This window comes from Rhagoletis pomonella, unplaced genomic scaffold (assembly GCF_013731165.1).
Source record: "Rhagoletis pomonella isolate Grant_MI unplaced genomic scaffold, Rhpom_1.0 Rhpom_scaffold_00002, whole genome shotgun sequence".
In the NCBI taxonomy this organism is placed as follows: Eukaryota; Metazoa; Arthropoda; class Insecta; order Diptera; family Tephritidae; genus Rhagoletis; species Rhagoletis pomonella.
Window position 1 is genome coordinate 62,558,250 of NW_023458556.1, and position 22,178 is coordinate 62,580,427.

Sequence of the window (22,178 nt, forward strand, 5' to 3'; positions counted from 1 at the left end):
ACTTTTTTTGAAGTGGGTTAAAAAAAATCCGCTTTCGCGTTCTAGCATAAGAGCTGTTCACCACGAGTGGTGAATGAGAGGGCTTTTTTCAAAGCCTTTTGTGCTAGAGTAACAAAAGTGGATGGAATTGGCTAAATCGACTCAGTTCGACGTTCTGAACATTTTGGCAAACATTTATGTGGGTCTATATCGTCTTCTTCTGGTACTTGCAAACATCGGACGAAATTTATATTACCATTTCATGTTGATGAAAGGTATATAAAATTATGGAAAAATAGTACGTTCGCGACCCGTAAATTCGCGACCGGTACTTAAGCTTATAAATAGAAAACTACTAGAGATATTTCAACGCGAAATTAGTTAGGAGGAAGATACTTTATTCCACTTTAATATAAAATTAATCGCTTTAGATTCTAAAGTTTATAATATTCTGTTCCATATCGAAGTTTCTTGCATTTTTCAACTTGCAGCCAAAAGCGACTTCCATTATTCGTTCGTTCACGACCGCATGTTTATTGCTAACATATTGAAAAATAAAAATCGAAATAATATCCTTTTGCACGAAAGATATACCTAACAAAATGCTATCGAAACATAAAAAGAAATTAATAAAAATTTAGGTTTTCCTTGTTTTTTGAACCTCAAAAGCGTACGAACGTACGGTTCGCGACCATTGGAAATGCCCATATCCGTTCATTTGTTAACCGGATATCCGGTTATTATTCGTTTATTTTGCTTACCAGATATTCGGATATTCGACTTTTTTAGTCACATAAAGATCTCTACACATTCAGGTTCTATCTATTCGTATTTTTAGTTAATGTTAAGAATTACTCTTCTTATAACATTTCGAAATGTTCTACAACTCGACTGCATTTCTTTTTCACTCCCTCACAAATTCGTCTGTGCCACGGACACTACACTAAAAATAATATTATTTAATTGAAAAAACATTTAGAAATATTATCTTACAAAGTATGCGGCGGTTTGAAAGCAGTTTTACATAATTTTTTTATGTTCGTCAAAAAACGAAACGTAACGGAACGCATGCAAAAATAAGAGTTATCACAGATTAGCAGAATGTTGAAAATATATCAGTTGTACTAGAAAATTGTAATAGTTAGAAAAACGTCGATCGATGTTGTAGAAATTAAAAAATAACAACTGCAAATGGGCGCAACACACACAGACACGCACAAACGTATACAACAACCAAAAATTCGTTGCTGTCACGAACACTACAAATGAACTTCGAAACTACAAAAATATATTCGAAAAACACAAGTTCGTACAACTAAATTTGGAAAAGACACTACAACAATTTTATTGATGCAATTTTGAAAATTATCAGCAAACTCTACACGAATTCATTTGTAGTATTCTGCGGCTTTGCTTTTCGGCGAGTTTTCTCTCTCTACATACTACAAATGTGTGTACTAACTCGCCGCAATGTCGCCGCTGTACGCCCATTTACAAAAATGCTATTCTAATAGGAACAACAACAACGTTGACTAAAATTGTTGAAACGACACTACTTGCGCGAAGATAAACCCAATACATTTACCTTCTTTGTTCTTACTCTTTTTGACTTTTTTCTCGCCGCTAGTGCTGTTGGAGCCAGCGGAGCTGCTGTGACCACCACCGCCACCACCAACACCGCTGCCATTGCCACTACCACCGCCACCAACACTGCCATTCGCATTGCCAGTGCCAACAAGGCCAACACCACCACTACCACCTCCACTACAGTTACCGCTGCCACTGCCACTATTGCTGCCGCCGCTATTCGGCAGACCGTTTGAGTTGATCGTCGAGAGATCGAGCTCTTTCTTCGAGTTACCGCTGATGCAAGCGGAGCCATCCGAGCCACCCGGGCTGCCCATTGTGACTACGCAGTCTTGTGCATCGATCGACTTGATTGGCGACTTGTCGCTGTGCTCGGATGATGATATGGAACCGTCAATGTCGAGCAGTTTGCTAGTCGAGTTCTTCGGTGGTATCGGCGGTGGGATTTCGGGTGTGGTCGTGAGCAAAGCATTATAGCCATTGCGTGTTTTAGTGCTCGCCATTTGCTGCTTGGGCGAGATTTTCGAAAGTAGCGAGGAGCGCGGCTTACGTGACTCCCACGATTTGTTTTCATCATAGTAACCCTGATCGTCTAGCCGTTGATGGCCGAGCAGTCGATCTGTTTCGAGATCAGTGTCGACATCATCTTCGTCTGCGCTCAGATTCTTCGAGTGATGTCCAGGCGAGGAAGCGAGTAGACTTTTTTTTGCGCTATTATCCAGATTACGGGGCAGCCAAACAGGCGAATTCATCACAGGCGAAGGTGTGCGCGGTATGCTGCGCTCGGGTATTGGAGGCGGTGGTGGCTGCAATTGCGAGTGGGTCTGCGTTGCTGGCAATGACTGGGTTGACTGTGGCTGCGGTGGCGGCTGTGACTGAGCGTGCGATTGGTTGGTGCGTTGTGCGGTGCTGAGGCCAACGCCACTCTGATGCTGTGTGTGTAATTTGCTGCGATTCAGCGTTGAGCTGATAGCCGAAGCCACAGATGTGACACCACTGTTGGAGTTGATACCGACTGTCGGAACGAGTGCACTACTGATGGGCGATGTGGCGCTGGGTGGTGGTGGTGCAGAGTGTAGGTTGTCCTTGTAGGGAGTGGGTTGCAAGATCTCCGGTTCAGGGCTTAGTATATTCGGCTTGCGATGCGGGGCTGGTGCAGGCGGTGGTGGCGTCATCTGCACCATATCGGGGCGATGGAAAATGCCTGTAACGTGATGTTGAAGTGAGATGCTTATTTGCAAAGAATTAAAATACATAAAATGTATAGTTATTAGACATACTTATCGAGTAAAGCGAATCCAGTTCGGGATCAATATTCTTGAATACTTTATTGTTGCTGTTATTTGTTGGACTCTGTCCCAGCAGCTCGCGTTCACCAACGCGTCCATCACGCTTCGTGGCCGAACGCACCGATTCACGCCCAGAATCTTCGTGCAAACCAGGTGTTGGCGTGGGACTATCGTCTCTATGTAAGTACATTGTATCATGAACAATATTTGACGATATCGAGTTGTTTCTTGGCTCCCCGCCAACACCACCTACACCACCATCGGTCGTTGAGATCGTCAGATTGTTCATGCTATTGATGCTGTTGTTGGTGGACAAGCGTTTCGTGTCCATCAACATCGAAATGCCACCACTACCGACGAGATTGTGGGATGTCGCGGCGCTCGGCTGTTGCATGTTGCTATTCAGATTATTTTGGTTGTTGTTCTCCGTGTCGGAGGTGTGTCCGGAGGAGAGACCATCCTCAAGTACAGGCATGCTGGAGGCATAGTACTTTGTGTAGTTCGAACATGATGTTGAGACACCGTTTATTTCACCAGAGAGACCTGTTTGAAGAAGTAAAGGGAGGTTTATTTTTTTGAGTTGAGTTGACAAAGGGTCGTTTACGGTTTTGAGGATCTACAAGTATTTTAACATGGGGTGATCGGAAAGGTTTATGTCTTAGATTTTGAAAGACAAAAGTCTTTTGTAAGACATTTGTAAATACTGGCAACTACCTTGAAAGCTCTTTTCTGTCTTTCGACAGACTAAATAATTGAAGGATATTCTGTTTGTCACGCATTTTTTCCAGTGACCTTTGGACTTCAGCATCTGCGCAAAATTTTAAGTTGCTACGCCCATTACTTTGGGCGCTATGAAATCCCAACCTTTATATGGAACTTGAATTTTTTTTCGAAACAACAATTTTTTTTTCATGAAGATGAGGATAATGATTTTCTTAATGCTATTTCGTTCACAGTTGTATCATGTTTGCCATAATTATTAAGAAAATTTTTTTGAGCCAAATCAAAAGAAAATTTAGTTAAAAAATAAAAAATAAGTTTCTAAAAATTAAATGAAATCAGAAAACATAAAGTTTTTTCTTTCTAAAACAATAAAATGAAAAAATTAAAAGAAAATTAATTAAAAAAAAAGAAAAAAATATTTAAAAAAGGAAGATATAGATAGAATAATATTGTAATTAGACCAAATTAAAAAAAAATATATTCATCGTAGGACAATCAAATTTTTAAGAAAATGAAATAAAAACATAAATAAAAGTAAAAAATATGGTTATAAATATTAAATTAAACTAAACAAATAAATAAATAAAGTTAAAAAATTTAATAAAAAAGCAAAAAATAAGTTTCTTTAAAGTAAACGAAGTTAAAAAAATACATATTTTTCTTTCCAAAACAATAAAAACTAATAATAAAAAAAAAAAATACATAATAAAGTAATATTCAAAAATTAAATGAAATTAAAAAAAGGTATCTTTGTGAAACAATAAAGTTAAAAAATGTATAGAAAAGAAGTTAAAAAAATAGGTTCCTAAAACTTTAATTAAATACAAATTTTTTATTTTTTAAACAATAAATTTTAGAAATTAAAAGAGAATTAAGACGAACGAGTCGTTCCCACGACAGTAGGTTCTACGTAACCGGAACGACCTAGATTTATGTATATCTGGACAAGGACTGTCACTCCAGCAACACTCCCGAAAATATATTAGGGGAATTTGTATGCTGTTGCCAGAATAAGCAAAATCTTTCAAAATATCTTGTCTACTGTTTTCTAATTGTCTTACAAAAGTCTAAATCAGAATTGCCCTGAAAGTCTACGCAATCCCTTTAGTTTGATATTTGTTTGTACATATTTAATTGGCATATCTAATTGTTTTTTTTCGGATAGTTGGCACCCTTTTTTAAACGAATATTTTTAGTCTAAACTTTTTTGATGTGAAATATTTAAAATTTATATTTTTAGAGAGCTGTCAACCCTCTCTGAAATCATGCTTATATTAAAGTTTCCTTAAAATTGCTAGCTTCTCTGTCTACGCATTTCTTTTGAAATATCTAAAAATTTGTAAATGTATGTAATTAATTTTATTTTCATTGACAAACACCTTGAAACTTTAAACTAATTAAGAGTCATTGATTTAAAATACAAAAGGTTAATATTGTATTTAGCTAACATATGTATTTCAATAACTTTCGTTTCTAAAAAGAGGCAACTCTATTCGAAAATCCTTAAGAATGCAAGTGTCTTTAAACACATATCCTTTGTTATGTATTTATTTATCTATAGGCGCACTTTAATAATTTATTTAGATTTTACTTGTGATTAATTGAACTTTTTCAGACGGTAACCCTGCTTAAAAATAGTTTAGTGTCAAAGCGAACTTCTTCGTATACATACACAAATACTTGCTGTCCAAATTTTTATTTTTAGAAAGCTGGCAACCCTCTCTGAAATCATGCTTATAATAAAGTTTCCTCAAAATTCCTTATCTCGATGTCTACGCTGTTTTTTTTTTAATATTTAAAAACAAATTTAAATATTTAATTCATTTTATTTTCAAACATATGGGAACCCTATTTGAAAACTCTCTGTAATAAATGCTTCTTTGCTTGAGAAACACATAGAAACTTTTAACAAATTAAGAGTAAATTTCTTAAATTTGCTTGATATGCATGTGGCAACTCTATTTTCAATAAGCTTTTGGTTACTTAAACTTTCCCAACATCCATTGGCTTCAAACACATAAGTTTAATATTTAATTAAACTTAGTATATTTAGTTAATTATGGTTTTGAAAAAGGTGGCAATGCCTTTTTAAATGTAAATATTTACTTGTGTTGTAACATTGCACGAACCTATGTACATATGTATATACATTTCCAACAAATTAAATTTGGTAACGCTAATGAGTAATTTTTATGTATTTGAACATTGTATGTGGATACTCTTTCGACAAATATAAACAAACACAGAATACTTACTATCCAAATCTCCACAATTCGAATCGTAGTCTGTTGTCTCGGGTGAATAACGGTAAGTGCTCGGCGTTTCTAACTGATTGTGATTGACACCATCTTGTTGATCCAATTGCTCGCCGCTACTACGACTAGCCGAGTCCAGGAAGAAATCAAAGTCACGCATCAATGGACTGGCGGTAAAGCGTCGCCGATGTGCATGCACCGAATTATTGTAAACATTGCTATTGCTATTGCTATTGCTGTTATTGCTGCTGGTGATGTTGCTGTTGTTGGTAGTTTGTTGTTGCTGCCGATGATGAAGACGTGCGCGATGATTATTTGTTGTTGTTGTTGTTGTTGTTGTTCTCTGCGTTTCTTCTTGTTGGGTTTGTAATTGTTGTAATGGTTGCTGTTGCAGGTATTGCGTATGTTGTTTTTCCTGTTGTTGTTGTTGTTGTTGTTGCTGTTGCTGTTGCGCCTGAAGACGATATGTCGCTGTTGGTGTTGGTGATGTTTGCAAATGTGACTGCGTATCGCGCGGATTGTTGCGTTGTTGCAATGTTGTTTGCAGCTGTCGCATTTGGTTGTTATGTTGTTGCTGTAGCTGGTGATGGTGGTGATGGTTTTGCTGTGGATGTATGTCATCCATATCCACACCCATTAGTCCATCATCATCGTCGTCGTCATCATCTTCTTCTTCATCGTCTTCGTCTTCGGCGTCTACATTTAAATTTGAGTGCGAGTCTAACTCATCATCGTCACCGCGATCCAAATTGCTATGGAATTCGTATTGAATGTCCTGTAAATGAAAATAGAGTGGAATTTGCGTTGAACAAGGAGGTGTGCCATACAAAATTGACATTTTTAAGGACCGCCCTAATATATACATAAATATGTTCCTAGTACATTTACAAGAAGGCGAAAAACATTTTTTTTCAACTTACGATACTATCAACGTCGCTTCCATTCTCAATCGGTCGATCGTCTATCGAGGGACACTTGAAGAACTCTTCGAGCACTTTGCGCGTCTCGGAGAATTCATAGAGGTAGTCGAACGTCGAAGACTTTGTTGGTATGCTAAAGGCGTTGCTGCTAATTGTCGTCACAGGCTTGCACGCTGCCATTGCGCTTGTACTTGGTGGCGGCATGGCTGCGGAATTCGCCACATTAAGCGCCGGTGAATCGGTGGTGCAGGTGAGCGTTGTTGGCACACCCGTTGCAGATATAGCTTCCGGTGTGGTCAAGTCGGATATTGTGCCAATCTCAGAGACATCATTGCTCGTATCCTCGGCGTTATTGTCCAAAGTGCAAGCTGTTGGCGGCGAGGATTGCCGCTGTTGTAACGCTTGTGGTTGCTGCTGGTATTGATAATCCGGCAGCTGCTGTTGTTGGTGTTTAGAATTATTATGACTTAGCAGCATAATTGGTGGAGTACTCTCGCGTGGCGGTGAAATAATGCGCTGCAAATGGAAAATCGGCCATGAGAGGGTATTATAAACTTCAGAAGAGAGCTCATGAAGCGTTCATTTACCTGCGGAAAGCCGGGACGCGCCGGATATTGTTGCTGTGGTGAATTGTGCGTGGTTGTTGTTGTTGTTGTAGTCGTATGTTGGCTGTTGCCACCAGCGCCATTGTTGGAGCTTGTTGCCGCTGCAGTGGTCTTTGTCAAGCGCTTTTGCTGTACGTGCACCGAATTCGGCTGCAATGACAGTCCCACATCTACATCTTCTGCTATCTCTTCTGCATCTGCATCTGCCACTACCGCTGCTACCGCATCCTCGGCCTGCTTATCATCATCAGCAGTGGGCGCAACGCCACTTGTCTGTCCGCCAATGCGGCGTGGTGAACCCTCGTACTCTGTGCGCGCGAAATATACAAAAATAAGGAAATAGTGTTAGTGGTGATAGCTGCTGGCAGCAATGTAGCTAAGCGCATAATAAATGCTAGTAAAGATTGTGTGCTTGGTGCCAAAGGGATACACGTACCTATGATGCCGTGTCGCGTTTCCACTGCGTGCATTGTGTAGCCACTTCGATCCAAGTATCTCTTTGGATGATCCTTGTACATTATTGACGTGCCATTGTTGCTAGTGTTGTGACTTCCTGTCACCTCCACATCGCCGTGGTTGTTGACGACTTGTTCAGCGTATTCATCTTTGTCGTCGTCAACCAGTGTCAAGGATGTGGGTTGTCTGTGGTGCTTTTGTTGCTGCTGCTGCTGTAGCTGGTGTCGAGTCATAGCTGGTGGTATTGTTGGGGCGCTTGTGTCGGTTGTTACTCTCAAATCTGTATATAGAAAAAAATGTTAAGAAAATGTTTAGTTATATTTTAGGTTATTTGTTGCTGTAAACGCAAGCAAAATGGAAACGGAAATCTGCGATTTGTCAGAGTTTACTGATATTGTATTCGAAAAATTAGTATATCACAGTTACATAAATATTCGTAAATAGAACAAAATTATTTACCTATTTTGACTCTTTTTCTATAAGAATGGGAGGTTCATTTTGAATCAAATACCTAATAAGTTCTTCGAAAAGGGCTTCACTCAAAGAACACTGCAGTTGTATTGATACCTTGAGTCAAACGACAAGGCTGGTAAAAGTCATTAAAAAAGACCAACAGCTGGATTCACTCAAGATGCCAAAGGTTATTTCACGGATACAAGGAGTGAGACTCTTTGAGTTCTTTTGAAGACTAATTTTTCTGGAAATCATTATTACTATTATTATTGGACATAAAGCACTGCGACCTCAAGATCAGTTGTGTTCTTTCATCGATTTATAGTGTGTCTATTAACCCAGTATCTGAATGAGACCTTAGTATGGAGCCTAAATCTACGGATTCTACTTTGGCGTTGGTTATTAAATATTCACCCAGGAGTCTTATACGTTTGTGCATTAGTTAAGGAAACCCTTCTAACATGTACTGTGTGGTCCGTCCTGCAGTCTTCTTCGCTCCTGCGAGTAAATTCCCTGTATAGTCAGTAATAGTTCAGCTCATAAATTCTATAAAGCGTTTTAGGTTATATGTTTCTAAAAGTGCTTTGCATTGCTCTAGATCTGGTAGACTATCTTAGCAGCGATTTCTTTTAGTCTCTGTCTCTAATCGGGTCAGGTCACAGAAGGGTTTTGGATCGATGAAGGGGATTGCTGCTCCCTTTTTCGCAAGTTTACCAGCAATCTGGGTTTTATGCAATGTCTCGGAATGTAGAGAATCCAAACTCGATTGGACGGACCAACAGTGCTCAGCACTCCATCATCAGTTTACATGTTACCTTATGAGATATGAGGGCTTTGATAGTCGCTTGGCTGTCAGTTAAGATCGCGATGTTCTGATCCTGTAGTTTCGTTTAAAGTCTGTGCATCTTTCCATGGCATATGTTTCAGCCTGGAAAATTGACATATGGTTTTCTATGGGTTTCGAGTATCTTAGCCTCGGTCCAACTACAGCTACCCCCGGTACCATCTTCAGTAAATGAGCCATTAGTGTACCAGGATATCATATATGGCTTGGATAAGCTTTTACAGCTCTTCCTATTACTCACATCAGTTCACATCTTTGCAAAGTTGAAACTACCACGCAACAACTATATACTTCTGGTGGGTCACACAACTGGTCACAATTTGTTAGCTAAGAACGCCGTAAAAATGGGTTTGGTGAGTAGTGATAACTGTAGGAAGTGCGTAATGGAACAAGAAACGGTGGAGCACATATTGTGCGGTTCTCCAGTGAAGACAAATTTGCGTCTCAACTGCTTCGGGAGGCGTTCCTTACTAACCTCGAATAGGCAACAAAAAAAAGGGTTTCACAAAATCGCTAAGAAGGTTACATGAATTCTTGAGATAGCGCTCACTTATGGTATGACCGACGCATTATGGTCGGTGTGTGGATGTGAATACCACTCGGTCAAAGTCATCCCATGCCCATATCTACTACTGAACACGTAGGGTATTCTGTGAATGCCTTCTGTGTGGCGCTTCTCATTGCACCGCTTGTCCAACTACATGGGTGGACAAAAAAAACTAGGGCGACCACGAACACTTAGGAAGTGCCTTGTGCAAGAGGATCTATATATCAACACTTGGTATGAATAACTGACAGCATTTTGCGAAGGAAAAAAGTCTTGGCCTGAACTCAACAGGTAGTTATTACTATAAAAAAATAAAATAAAACACCGAGAGTAGTTTTGTAGCGCACGTTCATTGTAATACTATCTAAGCGACTTGCGGCAAACTAAAATTCCAATAAAACAGATCAAAGCGAGTAATTTTCGAAAGCTTTAGTCATTAATCAATACGGTCTTGTATCTTGTAAAAGGAAACAAAAATATAAATGTTTTTTACTCACTTTGCCAACTTTCGGCGATATCGTCGAATACCACCATTTCCCCATTATTAGCCACAGAATGTCCGTTTGTATTGGCGACGTTGCTGTGCTTCCTGGAGTTCCGGTGTTTTACAGGCTGGTACTGTTGCGGTTCACCCGCATAGACATCACTGCAACGGCCTTGTTCTCTTTCAAAATCACGTTCACGTTCTCCCACGTTTGATCTTTCCTTTTCTTTTTCTCGTTCTCGTTGCATTTTTCTTTCATTTTCTCGCTCACTCAACTCTAGCTGCCATTCTCGCTCGCGACCACGTTCCCGTTCCCGTTCGTGCTCGCGCTCATGTTCGCGTTCTCTTTCCCTTTCCCAATCACCCACATAAGCTGCTGCCGCCTTCCGTTGTTCCCGTTGTTCTCTATCGCGCTCCCTTATCTCGCGCTCGACAAGTATACTATTATCGCTGACACTAATGACATGTTGCTGCTGTTGCGGTTGCAGGTCCAACGACGTTTTGCTCCCATACAAATAATGACTAGCGATCGGTGTGAGACCTTCAGCGCATGAATTTTGTACGGCATGCAGACCACTTTGTTGCTGTTGCTGTTGCTGTTGCTGCTGCTGCATTTGCTGTTGCTTATAGTTATGACCGTGTTTTGTACCCATTTCAGCATATTGCCCACCAGCGGCGTCGGGTTCCGTTATGGCGCGAGCAAGACGGCTGATGTGTTGTGATTGTGGGCGCTGCGCTGCCGGAGGATGGTGTTGCCGGGGAGGAACACTATTTGTGTAAGGCTGTTGCTGGTAATGCGACCGTCGCGCGGTTATTTTGGTTGCTGCGATATCAACTGGTTTTGTTGTCGTGGACGTGGAACCGAATGTGGTTGATTGAGTGCTGACAGAAGTTGTTATGTTGTGGGACTCCGCATCGCCTATGTCATTGTAGCTGGGCGGTGAAGTCGCATGTTCAGTATCATTAGTGATATGCGCCGCCGTTGCTGCTGCTTCATTTGTGGCATTATGACGCACTGTATCCCAGTAGTTGCCATCTCTTATAAATGGATTCTGATTAAAGCTGCCCGTTGTTACGTTCGCGCCATGGTTGGCTTGCTTGTGTTGTTGTAACAGTTGGACTGGCTGATGCTGTGGCTGCTGCTGTTGCGCCGCTGAGCTCGTAATATGCGTGTACGGCTGCTGGGTGGGGTGGTGGTGCGTGCCATAACTGGCGCGCTTACGTGGCATTTCGTAACTGTTGCTGCTGTCGCCGGTTTGATGTTGGCGCTGCCGCGCTTGTGACTGCGAATGTTTCGTTTCGGTGTGGTAGTAGAATGTAGGCGGATACGAGGGCACGGGTAGCTCTTCGTCTTCGTCTTCAGCGATACCGTTATCGTTAATATTTTCGACCTCGATCTCGTCGCTGCAGATGCCGTGTTCGTTATAGAGATCGCCGCCGCCTTTATCGTTGCGCGTACGACGTGTGCTCAATGCTTGTTTCTCTTCCTCGCTGTTTCTGTGTTGATGGCGAGCTGCGCGCTCAAGTGGTTTTCTCTCCACGCTGCCTGTATGACTAAGAAACGGATTTGTCGAAATACGTGGGGTCACCGACGACAGCGACTCGGATGACACCGAAGACGTTGAGGGCGGTGGTGGTGATTGTGTGATAATATTGACGCTTTTGTAGTAGTTGGTTGTCGTGGTCGCCGCCACTGGCACCGGCACTGACGGCAGTGGTGTTGGTGTTGGTGCTGTTGCTGCTGCTGCTGTTTCAACCCTGATGTTCACTGTGGACTCGTTGTCGCACACGTCTTGTTCAAATTTCGGGTTCAAGCGTTTTTTATGACTACCAACTGGCGTGCTGGGTGTGTACTCTTCGTTCTTCGATAGTGCGCGCGTGGCGTTTAAGGCTTCGCTATCACAGCTACTATGACTTTTGCTCTGAATGTTGTCGCTGCGACTGGTTGCGGCGTTGCTATTTGGTGACAATTGACGTGGTCGACACTTCGGAAATAATAGCGATATTTGATCGTTCAGCAGCGGCGGTGAGGTGGAAAGAAGCGCTTGCGAAAAATTTACAGTTGTTGTTGCTGTTGTTGGCGACTTTGTGACTGCTGTCGATTCATGGCTCTGTGGCTGTTGCTCCTCTACGTTTGCGGTTTCCTCCTCCGCCGCAGGCGTTATTGTTGTTGTGGGAGAACTGCTGTTGCTAGTCTGGTCGTCGCCAGCAATATTGCCACTACCGTTGTACAATGACGAAGGTCGCGACGAGTAATGAGATGAATGGTGGTAGTCTACGCCAACGTCAGCATCACTCGCTTGCCCCGTTGCGGGGGTGAGACCACTTAGTGAAACGGTTTTAGCCGCAACTCTGTTTTTGACGTTGCTGCCGTTGCTATTGCTTCTGCTGGTGCTGTTGTTATTGTTATTATTACTACCAACACCATTTAATGCTAATGAGTTATAATAGCTGTTATGTGTCGTTGTCGACGACGATGTTGACGATGATGGATGGTGATACGATTGTGTGTGCTGATGTTGTTGTTGTTGTTGCTGCTCGGATGCTGATCTCTGGTAATTGGAATTGTTTGCGGTTGCAGCTGCGGTTGCGGTCGAGCCTAGTGTCGCCGCCGTTGCTTGTTGCTGTTGATGTGGATGATGATTTGAGCTACTCGTTGGTTGTCCAGCAGCAATTGTTGTTGTTGTAGTTGTGCTTACCATTATTATTGCCAATGAACTGTTTTTTTAGTGTTGACAATAGAGGGGGGGAGAGAGAGCAGATAAAAACAAAAATTAGTATGCAAGTTTGTAATAGCTTTGAGAAGAGCTTAAGTTTCGATTACTGTTACATTATAGCTTTTAATTCTTCAACATTTCTGTTACACGTTCTTTTGCTCTCTAACGGCAAATTAATACAAACAATTGGTGAGGTTAACATAAATAAGCGATAAAAAATCAACCTCTTTCCCGAGAAGCGCGAGTTTTGTACCGGCAAAGCCTGCTATTGGCGGGGCGGTATTAAGGTCTTCAGGCTATATAATCAGAATATTAAATTCAGGCATTAGAATCAGAACACATCGATGGTGTCGGATATAAAAAAAATGATAGCTACCCATTCATTTGTTACATTCGATTTTTGTTGAAGTTTATAAATTTTTTTAAGTATTATTTTGGCAATCTAAAAATGAATGTAAGATTATTGCGTAATATAATGTTGCCTTGAGAGCTATTACTTGAAATCAAGCAAAAATAAATACACACATACGACCTTAATATATCAGTATCGCGGGGTACCCCCTTTATTTCATTCTACGTACAAAATAAATATATTTACGAAAATTTAATAATAAAAAAAAAAAAAAATAAAGTTTCGGTACGCGCGTTTGAACAAAATTTCGTTGACCATCTATAACTCAGCGAGTTTGTGAATTTATATGAATAAGTTTCAGAAATATGTGAAATTGACCAGATTTCAAGTCAAAATTTTTAGAATTTCTGCGATTTAAAAATAGTTTAATTTTTTTAAACCCTGTTAGCGACCATAAAAATTTGATTAAAACTAAAAATTTATCAAACAAAAAATTAAAAAATTAATTTTGCAGTTATTGCAATAGGTAAAATCATACCCGGAATATCATTTTTACTTTAACTTAAAAAAACCTGAATTTTATTATGTTGAACATTTTCCAGAAGTTTTCGGAATTTTTTTGGAACTTTTGGAAATTTTTATTCGGGGTTTTCTGGATTATTTGTTTGGCTTTCGTAAATTTATACTATTTTTCCGGGGGCTTCCTGATTTTTTTTGGAGTTTTTCCCTGATTATTTTTCGATATCTTTTAGAATTCCTGTATATTTCTACACTGATATTTTTTGGGACTTTTGTATATCGGGAATTTTTGGTATTCCTGGTGATATATTTTCTAAGAGCTTTTCCTACAACCATTCGGGATTTTTCGAGAAATTTGAGGAAGTTTAAAATAATAACTTCGCTTTTTATGAATGCCTAAAAAATAAAAAAGGTTTTACGACCAAATTTAGCCGTTATTTTATAAGTTTTATTTTTATTCGATCGTTAAGTTTAGATTTCTTTTCGATCGATTTTTGATCCTTAGTTTTGGTGTTTATTTTCAGATTTCATTTTTCATGAAGCAATGATGTAAAAGCAAAAATCTTGATATTCAACGGGGTTTTTTCGGTCCCTGCTACAAACTGAAAGATGCAAATTTTAACCGAATTTATGAAAAACTAGTATAGAGGCATAATTTTAGCCGAAATCGAATATTATAAATATCGTCGTTTCACCATTCTGTATACTATCTTTGTATGATAAATGATTTCAACCATTTTCGGTAATATTATTGCTCCAGTTATCGTGTATACGGACACACAGACGGACAGGTATAGAGCTTCAAGAAATTTCTGGACTGATTTTAGGATTTTAAGGGACCTTTCTTGATGTTTTTCGGGATTTTTCTACATATTGTGGGAAGTTTTGTGTGTTTTACGTAATATATGCATTTTTATAATTTGTTTGTAATCTATATCGTATTTTTCTGGAACCTTTCGTAATTTACCGAAAAATTTCAGAAAGGCACAAAAGATCTTCTGGTCGCAGTGCATCCTTCAACGGAATATGAAAAGAAATGACATGCAATACTTTAGATAGCTTCAGCACCAACTTTTCCCTACAAAAAAGGCGAAAACTCAAATTCATAACACTTATATTCGCACAAAAGCATTATGGTTGATTTCCACCAAGCGAGATGCCAACTCGAAGGGAGTAATTCCACGTATTAAGTAGAACCAAACGAAAGGAAAAAAGCAAAACTTAAGAAAAAAATCTTGCCGATAACCCCATGTTGGAATTATTGGAATTTCTCTGAGCTCTTAACTGCAGTTTAGCCTTATTCAATGATATTTAATTTAATTCAGTCTATTGTAATTTTTTAAATTTTACACATTTTTGCTTAATTATAAAATATACTCGTATGTTACACCATCGGAGGGTAATGACTTCATTTAATCAAAAGATTTTTTTATTTTCAATTTTTATTTGGTACATATCAGATGAAAAAGCCGTACTGAGGCTCACACAGAAATCTAAGTACACATGTACTATGTAGCCTGCAGGGAAAGCTACTAGTTGTGAACTGTAATGCTACCAGTTTGCGTTCCAGCCCAACTACTTGGCGTTGTATCCTTTTTCAATGTTAGCACCTGGTATTTTTAGCATGGCGGTGTCATATGAGTAGTCAATTGTCAGCACCCTACCAGTAGAAATACTAGTAGCATCATACCAGTTGACGGGATAGACTGCCAATTCATACCCCGTGAAAAGCACAAGTATGCCATTTTGTTCGCGACGCTGTAACAGTGGCAATGGCCGACAGGTCAAAGCTCTGGCGCGCCATTCCAAAGATTCAGGGTTCGAATCTCAGACAGAGGATTTTTTATTTATATTTTTTAATGTATTTAATTATTATTTATTTATTTATTTATTTTTCTATGGTATTTGAGTACATAATTAGATTTTTTCCTAATGCAATTAAATTTAAAATTATAAATTCTTATATTAAATTTGTTGAAATAATTGGCTTATGTACTTTACTTTAATCACCTCCACACGGACTCGAACCTGAGATCTCAGCACCAGAACCGGTAGTCTTCACTCGACAATTGAGAGTAAAGCAATTAACTGCATTTTAGTTTTGGTTTCGACAATTCAAACACAGATGGCGCTGGCCATATCAGTTATTTGAAATCTTCGAAATGGTAAGCCGTCGCTTTAGCACATACTAGTTAATGAACTAGTATTTTTACTGGCCGGTTGGGCATTTAACTGCGGAGAACTGGTATAATTATAGTCCATGATGAACTGGTATGAGTTTCTTATTGAATACCAGTTTTCTAACTAGAATTTCTGCCAACTAGTTTACTTTTTCTACGAGGATCTGGTGTAATTAGAGTTCATAACGAACTGGTATGACTTCTATCCTTAAATAATAGTTCATGAACTGGAATTTGTGCAAACTAGTTCAGTTTTTCACTGCGGGGTATGTATGAACTTAGTACATACATAGATAACATGTATGCAAGTTAATGATGTGCAAGCATACGCACAGATGTACATATTCATAGATGTATATAATGTGAAGTTCTCTTTTGTAATCGATAACTTTAATGTTTCCGCACAGGTTATAAATATAAAGAACACAAGCATGCATCTGGGCGTAAGAACTCTTGAAGTGAACATTGTATGTATGTGTGTACTAAGTACAATGAAATATCAAATATTGAAGCCTATATGTATGTATATGCTTTGACATGCACCTGTGCGTTTGTTTACCTGCGTGTAAATTTCATTTATTATAGGCAGATGAAAAATTTGCGTAAATAAACATTTTTCTAAGAGAATAATTAATATGTATGCAAATTCAGGCGATATATTTGTAAGCTTTATAATTTTCAGAAATGCATATCACATGAAAAATGATGACAGATACTTTTTGATGTTCTTTAACTTTTCCGAATTGGGAACAAACTTCCTTCAGTTAACTACAGCCTTGGCTGGGACGACATTAAAATGACATACACATGTTAATATGTACGTAGGTATGTATGTATGTACATATATTTATGTATGTCTGCGTCTAATATCGATCCCATAATAATAATATAAATCTCTATTGTCAACCGTTAAAAAACTTCTCCAAATAAAAGGATGTGTGGAATAGACGCAGTTTACATATACATACATATAGTGCTTATCATAACTACACTATACTTACATATTAACAAAATTAGACTATTTGTTTTAATATTTTTGATATTGATAATTTTTCTTATACACAGAAAATAAAATCTGCGTAAATATAACGAAAACTTGCGTAAATCTTACGCAATTTTTCGTCATTTTGAGCCACGAAAGTTTTCGTTGATTGTACAAAACCGTTTTCGTACATACTACGAAAATATGAGGCATCAGAATTTTAGTACATTTTACGAATGTATTGTAGAATTTAGTACTATTTACTAAAGAATTTCGTACTACTTACTAAAAAAATTCGTACTATTTCTTTATTTTTTTACGAAATTACTTTCGTAAGATCTGCGCTTGTTTCGTAGAATGTGCGATTTTGCTTTCATTCTCCACACTGTAAAAAACATATTACGAACTATAACACAACACTTTTATTTTGTTTTTATCGTTAATTTTAGGCGTTTCTGTTTAACAAAACGGTTTGCAAAAACGCTTAACATTATTGATTAAAATATAATGAAAGTGTTGTGCTATAATTTTAGTCATGTTTCTTATAGTGTTAATAATTATTAATTATTATAATAAAAGCAATCATATGTTCTACGAAAGAAGAATAATTTTCTGACTACACTGTAGTTTAGAATTAATAAAAAAGGTTATTTTACCTATAATAAAACTTAAGTCTTTTATTTATATGCATACGAATAGGTTCTATACTACATATTTTTTATTGCTTAGGCTTCATTCAATAAAGTATATTGATGCAAAGTGTGAGACTCAACAAAACTAAATATAATAAGATATAAAATATGAAAGAATATAAAAAATACTGGTTTTACTTTCTTAAACATTATAATATTTTTATGTAGAGGCACTTGACAGATTCGTAGCTTCATCGATGTTTGTTTCCTTGACGACTATAAATTAAAAGAAAATTATAAGGCGTCTGAAAAGCAAGTTTCAGTGAAAAGTCATACATGTACTTACTTTTAATTTCATTAAGTAGTGCTCCTGGCTTAGGCTTGCCGTTGATAGGTAACTGATGAAATTGCCTATTTATGAAGTCCCACATTGCAGGGCAAGGCTCAGCGTAGGCGATGTTAAAAACTTTGTATGCTTAAAAGCATAGTATATCCACAGCTTTAATATTTAATTTTGTATTGTTTTTTATCCAGCAAATCTCTTTTTAAAACGTTTAAAATTATATTATACGTCTCACAGCAGCCAACACTTAATTCCGCAATGCATGCGATACAAAAAATATGATGAAATATTAAACTGCCGGTAATTGCGTATATTGTACGAAAATATTCGTGTGTTGTACGAATTTAAAAAACCTGTTTCTGCATTAGTACTTTATACGAAAGTATTAACTTAATTGCACGAATACAGAATTGTAGATTTCGTAAATTTAAATCCATACGTAAATATTACGAATGCCTTCCTACAATATACAAAATTATTCGTACAGAGATTTGTTCAGTGCTTTACGAATGTGTTTCGTAAAATAAACGTAAGATTTCGTAAATTGTACTGAAAAAATGCCTTACGAAAGTCCTTTCGTTATATTTACGTATGGTTCGTAAAATCTTGTTTCGTTGTGAAAAATGTGTTCGTATTATGAACGAAAGTTTCGTACATTATACAAAAACTAATACTACGAAAGATTCGTAGCACTTTTACGAAATTTTATTTTCAGTGTAGAAGCATAGCCTATTTTTTGTTAATAAATAAAGTATAATCTTTAAAAACCAATAATTATAAAAAAATAATAAATTAAATAGTCAAATATTGTCAATATGTACAAATGTGAGCGTCGTAAAGTAGGATAAGCACTATACATACGGTTTTTTAATAGTATGGAGTAGATAATTTTGGGATTTAGACTCCATGCTTTTCATACGAGTTGTTTAGGAGTAAACAAGGATTTCAATGCTTTGTTTGTGTCGAGCCGCGGTGGGACTGCGCAGTGAGTTTTCTATCCATTGTTTTGAATAGAGATTTTAAAAAATTTCGCAAACAATTTTTGGGTTCCTCAACATTTTTCAGCAAACTGCTTCATAACTTTATTAAGATTCATGAGGGGGGATACTGTTACAGTATAGGACGATAGTGTTGGCTTTGTTTCGGAGTAAAAAGCAGCTTTTGTGACAAACATATATGTGTGCGCTTTTCCGAGTTGTGGTCTATCTGAACAAGCTAAAATTCTCATGGCTTTGAACTTAATTTTAAATAATATTTATAAGTACTTTAATGTGTTTTTCGAGGAGTATTCTACTTTCGGCCGCTGTGGTGTAGTGGTAAGCAGTGCGCGCTTCCACTCCACAGCACCTGGGTTCAAGCCCTGGTCAAAGCAACATCGCAAAAAATATAGAAAAAAGGTTTTTTCTTAACAGCGGTCGTCCCTCGGCAGGCAATAGCAAACCTCCGAGTGTATTTCTGCCATGAAAAACAGCTTCTCATAAAAATACAATCGCCATTCGGAGTCGGCGTAAAACTGTAGGTCCCTCCGCTTTGTGTGGCAACATCAAGGCGCACGCCACAAATCAGAGAAGAAGCTCAGCGAAACACTAACATATGTGTAAGCGCCAATCTATTATTATTATATTATTCTACTTTCGGTATACTGAAAAATCTAGCATCTTCTCGTTATTCTGTTAACATTCTACCGCATACGATGCCAAATATGGCGTCACTACTTTCCCACCTAACGTGTGTTATAAAAATCTATCAAACTAATTAAACGCATTGAGCAGTTAACTAGAAATACTACTATTTAAAAAGTGTTTTCTTTCGATCTAGGTTTATTGATATGTAAATAATGTTTTTTCACTGTTAATTTTTTGTTATTCATCTCCTTCATAACTCATGTAGGAGAGGGTTAAGGAAGATGTTCAAAAATGTTGGAAGTCGCATGCGAAATTTTAAAGACCTTCTCGATACCACCCATCCCGACTATTTTTAAATTAGCACCATGGGTCACGCGGGTCCCGATATCCGGCGCCTATCTGTAATTTAGATATCGAAAGCATATTTTAATGTTTCTGATGAAAGAGATGACTGTAGTTTTATTGGGATTTATGAACAATCCCTCTTTTCTATAATATGATGATATCCGTTTGCATTAAGGACTTGAACTAGATTGTGACCTAGTTTAGATCATGACAGTGGAGATAGGACTCCTTTTACTGCAGCGATACTAAGTTCTTCCGGTCCTGGATTCGCATTGACAGTTCTCCGGGTTAGCATATTGCCGATCCGTTTGACTATGTAAGGATTTGCCTCTCTACTGGAGAGTGCCACTTTCATGGATTTTCTGTATTGTCAAGGGCATTTTCTATGCCAGAGGGCTCTAGCCTTTGATTCTAATATCTTTTCTATGTCACCCACATCGTGTGAAGAGCTATTAAATTACCTTTTTGGTAAGCAAATTGATGTTTATGTAGCGGATTCGGAGAGAGTAACTCCTCCCCTCAATGCTGATCTAATAGCTTTTTCAATGAAAGCTCGAAAGATGAAAGGCTAATTGGCCTGTAAGATTTTGGGAGATGGGTTCTAACTTCATATAAATGTTTTTTTTTTTTTTGGGAAAATTGCAGATAAAAGTTGTTGAATATAAGTTCTCTATAACAAAAAAAGTAGTTTGCCGCCTTTTTGGAATAAGAGCTTAGAACCATTTGTGTTTATGTGCTTAATTAATATATCATAAAGTTTTATCTCACGCTAACTTTGTTTGAAATACAAACTCTTCAAACTCTAAGCCATTTAATATAATTAATTAAAAAGCGAAAAAACAAAACTTTAAGTAGGGATAATCAAAAATTTGTGCCTTCCACCAGAGCGCGCAAATAAAATTAACGTAAACAAAAAGGCAAGACATTGAAAAAGAGCGAAATGAAAAAGAGAGACACACAGTAGCAAAAAACTGCAATTTCATCTTCAGTCGGTATTTAATTTCCAGCTAAGTGAATATTTTCACTTTCAAGCTAAACCATAAGGAAAAGGAAAATCACAATAAAAAAAAAAACATTTCAAGAACAAGAACACCTCGGTGTCGGCTGCTGCCTATGGTTGTCAGAAAAAGGAATTTGCAATTAATCAAGCGGCGGTGCTGCTTTTTTCTTGCGCCGCTGAAGAAAAGTTTTCAGCAAAGCAAAGAGGAAGACGAAGAAGAAAATCCCTCTTATAACAATAACAGCAGCAATGAATGAGAGAATGGCACCAGGGTTTGTCAAAACTTTAACAATAATAAGGTGATGAAAATAATTTTTCAAAAGTAACATTGATGGCAACTTTGAGGAATATACTTACATACATACAAATGTACATACAATGTACAAAGGGAAATCGTCAAACAAAAGGGATAAGGCGAAGGATGAACTTTCTTTGCGCTGCTATGCGTTGATGTGAATATCGAAGCTGAAATACTTTTGGGATAATAAAGTCAAAGTTGTATTTGTATGACACATAATCAATAAGCTGACTATTTGAAAGATGCGTGTGAAGCGCACGCGTAAATAAAAGCATGAGTTGTCAATAAAGAAAATATCTTGCGAGAAGACCTTAACTTATCTGAATATGCAACTCGACCGGGGCAGAAATGGGGATAGATATGTTGTAGAGGTTTGCACAGCGACCAAGAAGTCTATTGTGCTCTCAACATCTGGCCAAAGTTCGCATAGGTACCTCTTCCGTCTTATTACAACCGTTACGCGAAGCAGGTGTAAAGGAGTATCTTCCAGCCTACATAGCAGAAGGACAATATGCCTTTGGATGTTGGGAAAGCGTAATTTTCCAGACTCTTATTGGTCGAGACCTTTGCTTGAAGGAAGACGAGGCTGTATTTCATAACATATGTATCATATACCAACAATCCAGCATTAAAATACTTACGCAGATGGTAAGGTACCTTGCGGGCACACTCTCTCAAGGTCACATTGTTTACATAACAACAAATGAAAATGTTCAGCATTGATCCCTTAACCGTAATCATTTGAATATGCAGATGAAGAAAATAACGGGGATTAAGATCTGGATAAAAGGCAAAGGAAAAGATAAAGACAAATATGAAAAGATAAATATACAGATTAAGATGAACATCAACATAAAGTTAAAAAAACTGTGGAAACACAGATAGAGATAGAGAAAGTGATAGAGACAGAGAAAATGATAGAGATAGAGACACTGAAAAAGATAAAACTGAAGCATGAGATATTTTATGTTATGTTTTATTATGTTAGGTTATGTTATGTTATGTTCTTTTATGTTCTTTAATGGCATGCTATGTTTTTTTTT

At 37.8% G+C, this 22,178-nt stretch overlaps 1 protein-coding gene across 5 annotated transcripts in view; it reads right to left on the minus strand.

Annotated features, from left to right (window-relative positions):
* LOC118733943 overlaps positions 1-22,178 on the minus strand; it is a 331,875-nt gene that overhangs the window by 12,631 nt on the left and 297,066 nt on the right. For 3 of the 5 annotated variants that reach the window (XM_036463586.1, XM_036463585.1, XM_036463587.1), the window contains exons 4-10: positions 10,156-12,860; positions 7,795-8,094; positions 7,341-7,666; positions 6,754-7,269; positions 5,834-6,608; positions 2,847-3,398; positions 1,565-2,770 (exon numbers count right to left, since the gene is read on the minus strand). In XM_036463586.1, coding sequence (XP_036319479.1) covers positions 1,565-2,770; positions 2,847-3,398; positions 5,834-6,608; positions 6,754-7,269; positions 7,341-7,666; positions 7,795-8,094; positions 10,156-12,844 — 6,364 coding nt within the window. In that variant the 5' untranslated portion in view covers positions 12,845-12,860. The remainder of the gene's footprint in view (positions 1-1,564; positions 2,771-2,846; positions 3,399-5,833; positions 6,609-6,753; positions 7,270-7,340; positions 7,667-7,794; positions 8,095-10,155; positions 12,861-22,178) is intronic. The other 2 variants (XM_036463589.1, XM_036463588.1) reach the window with 1 other exon arrangement.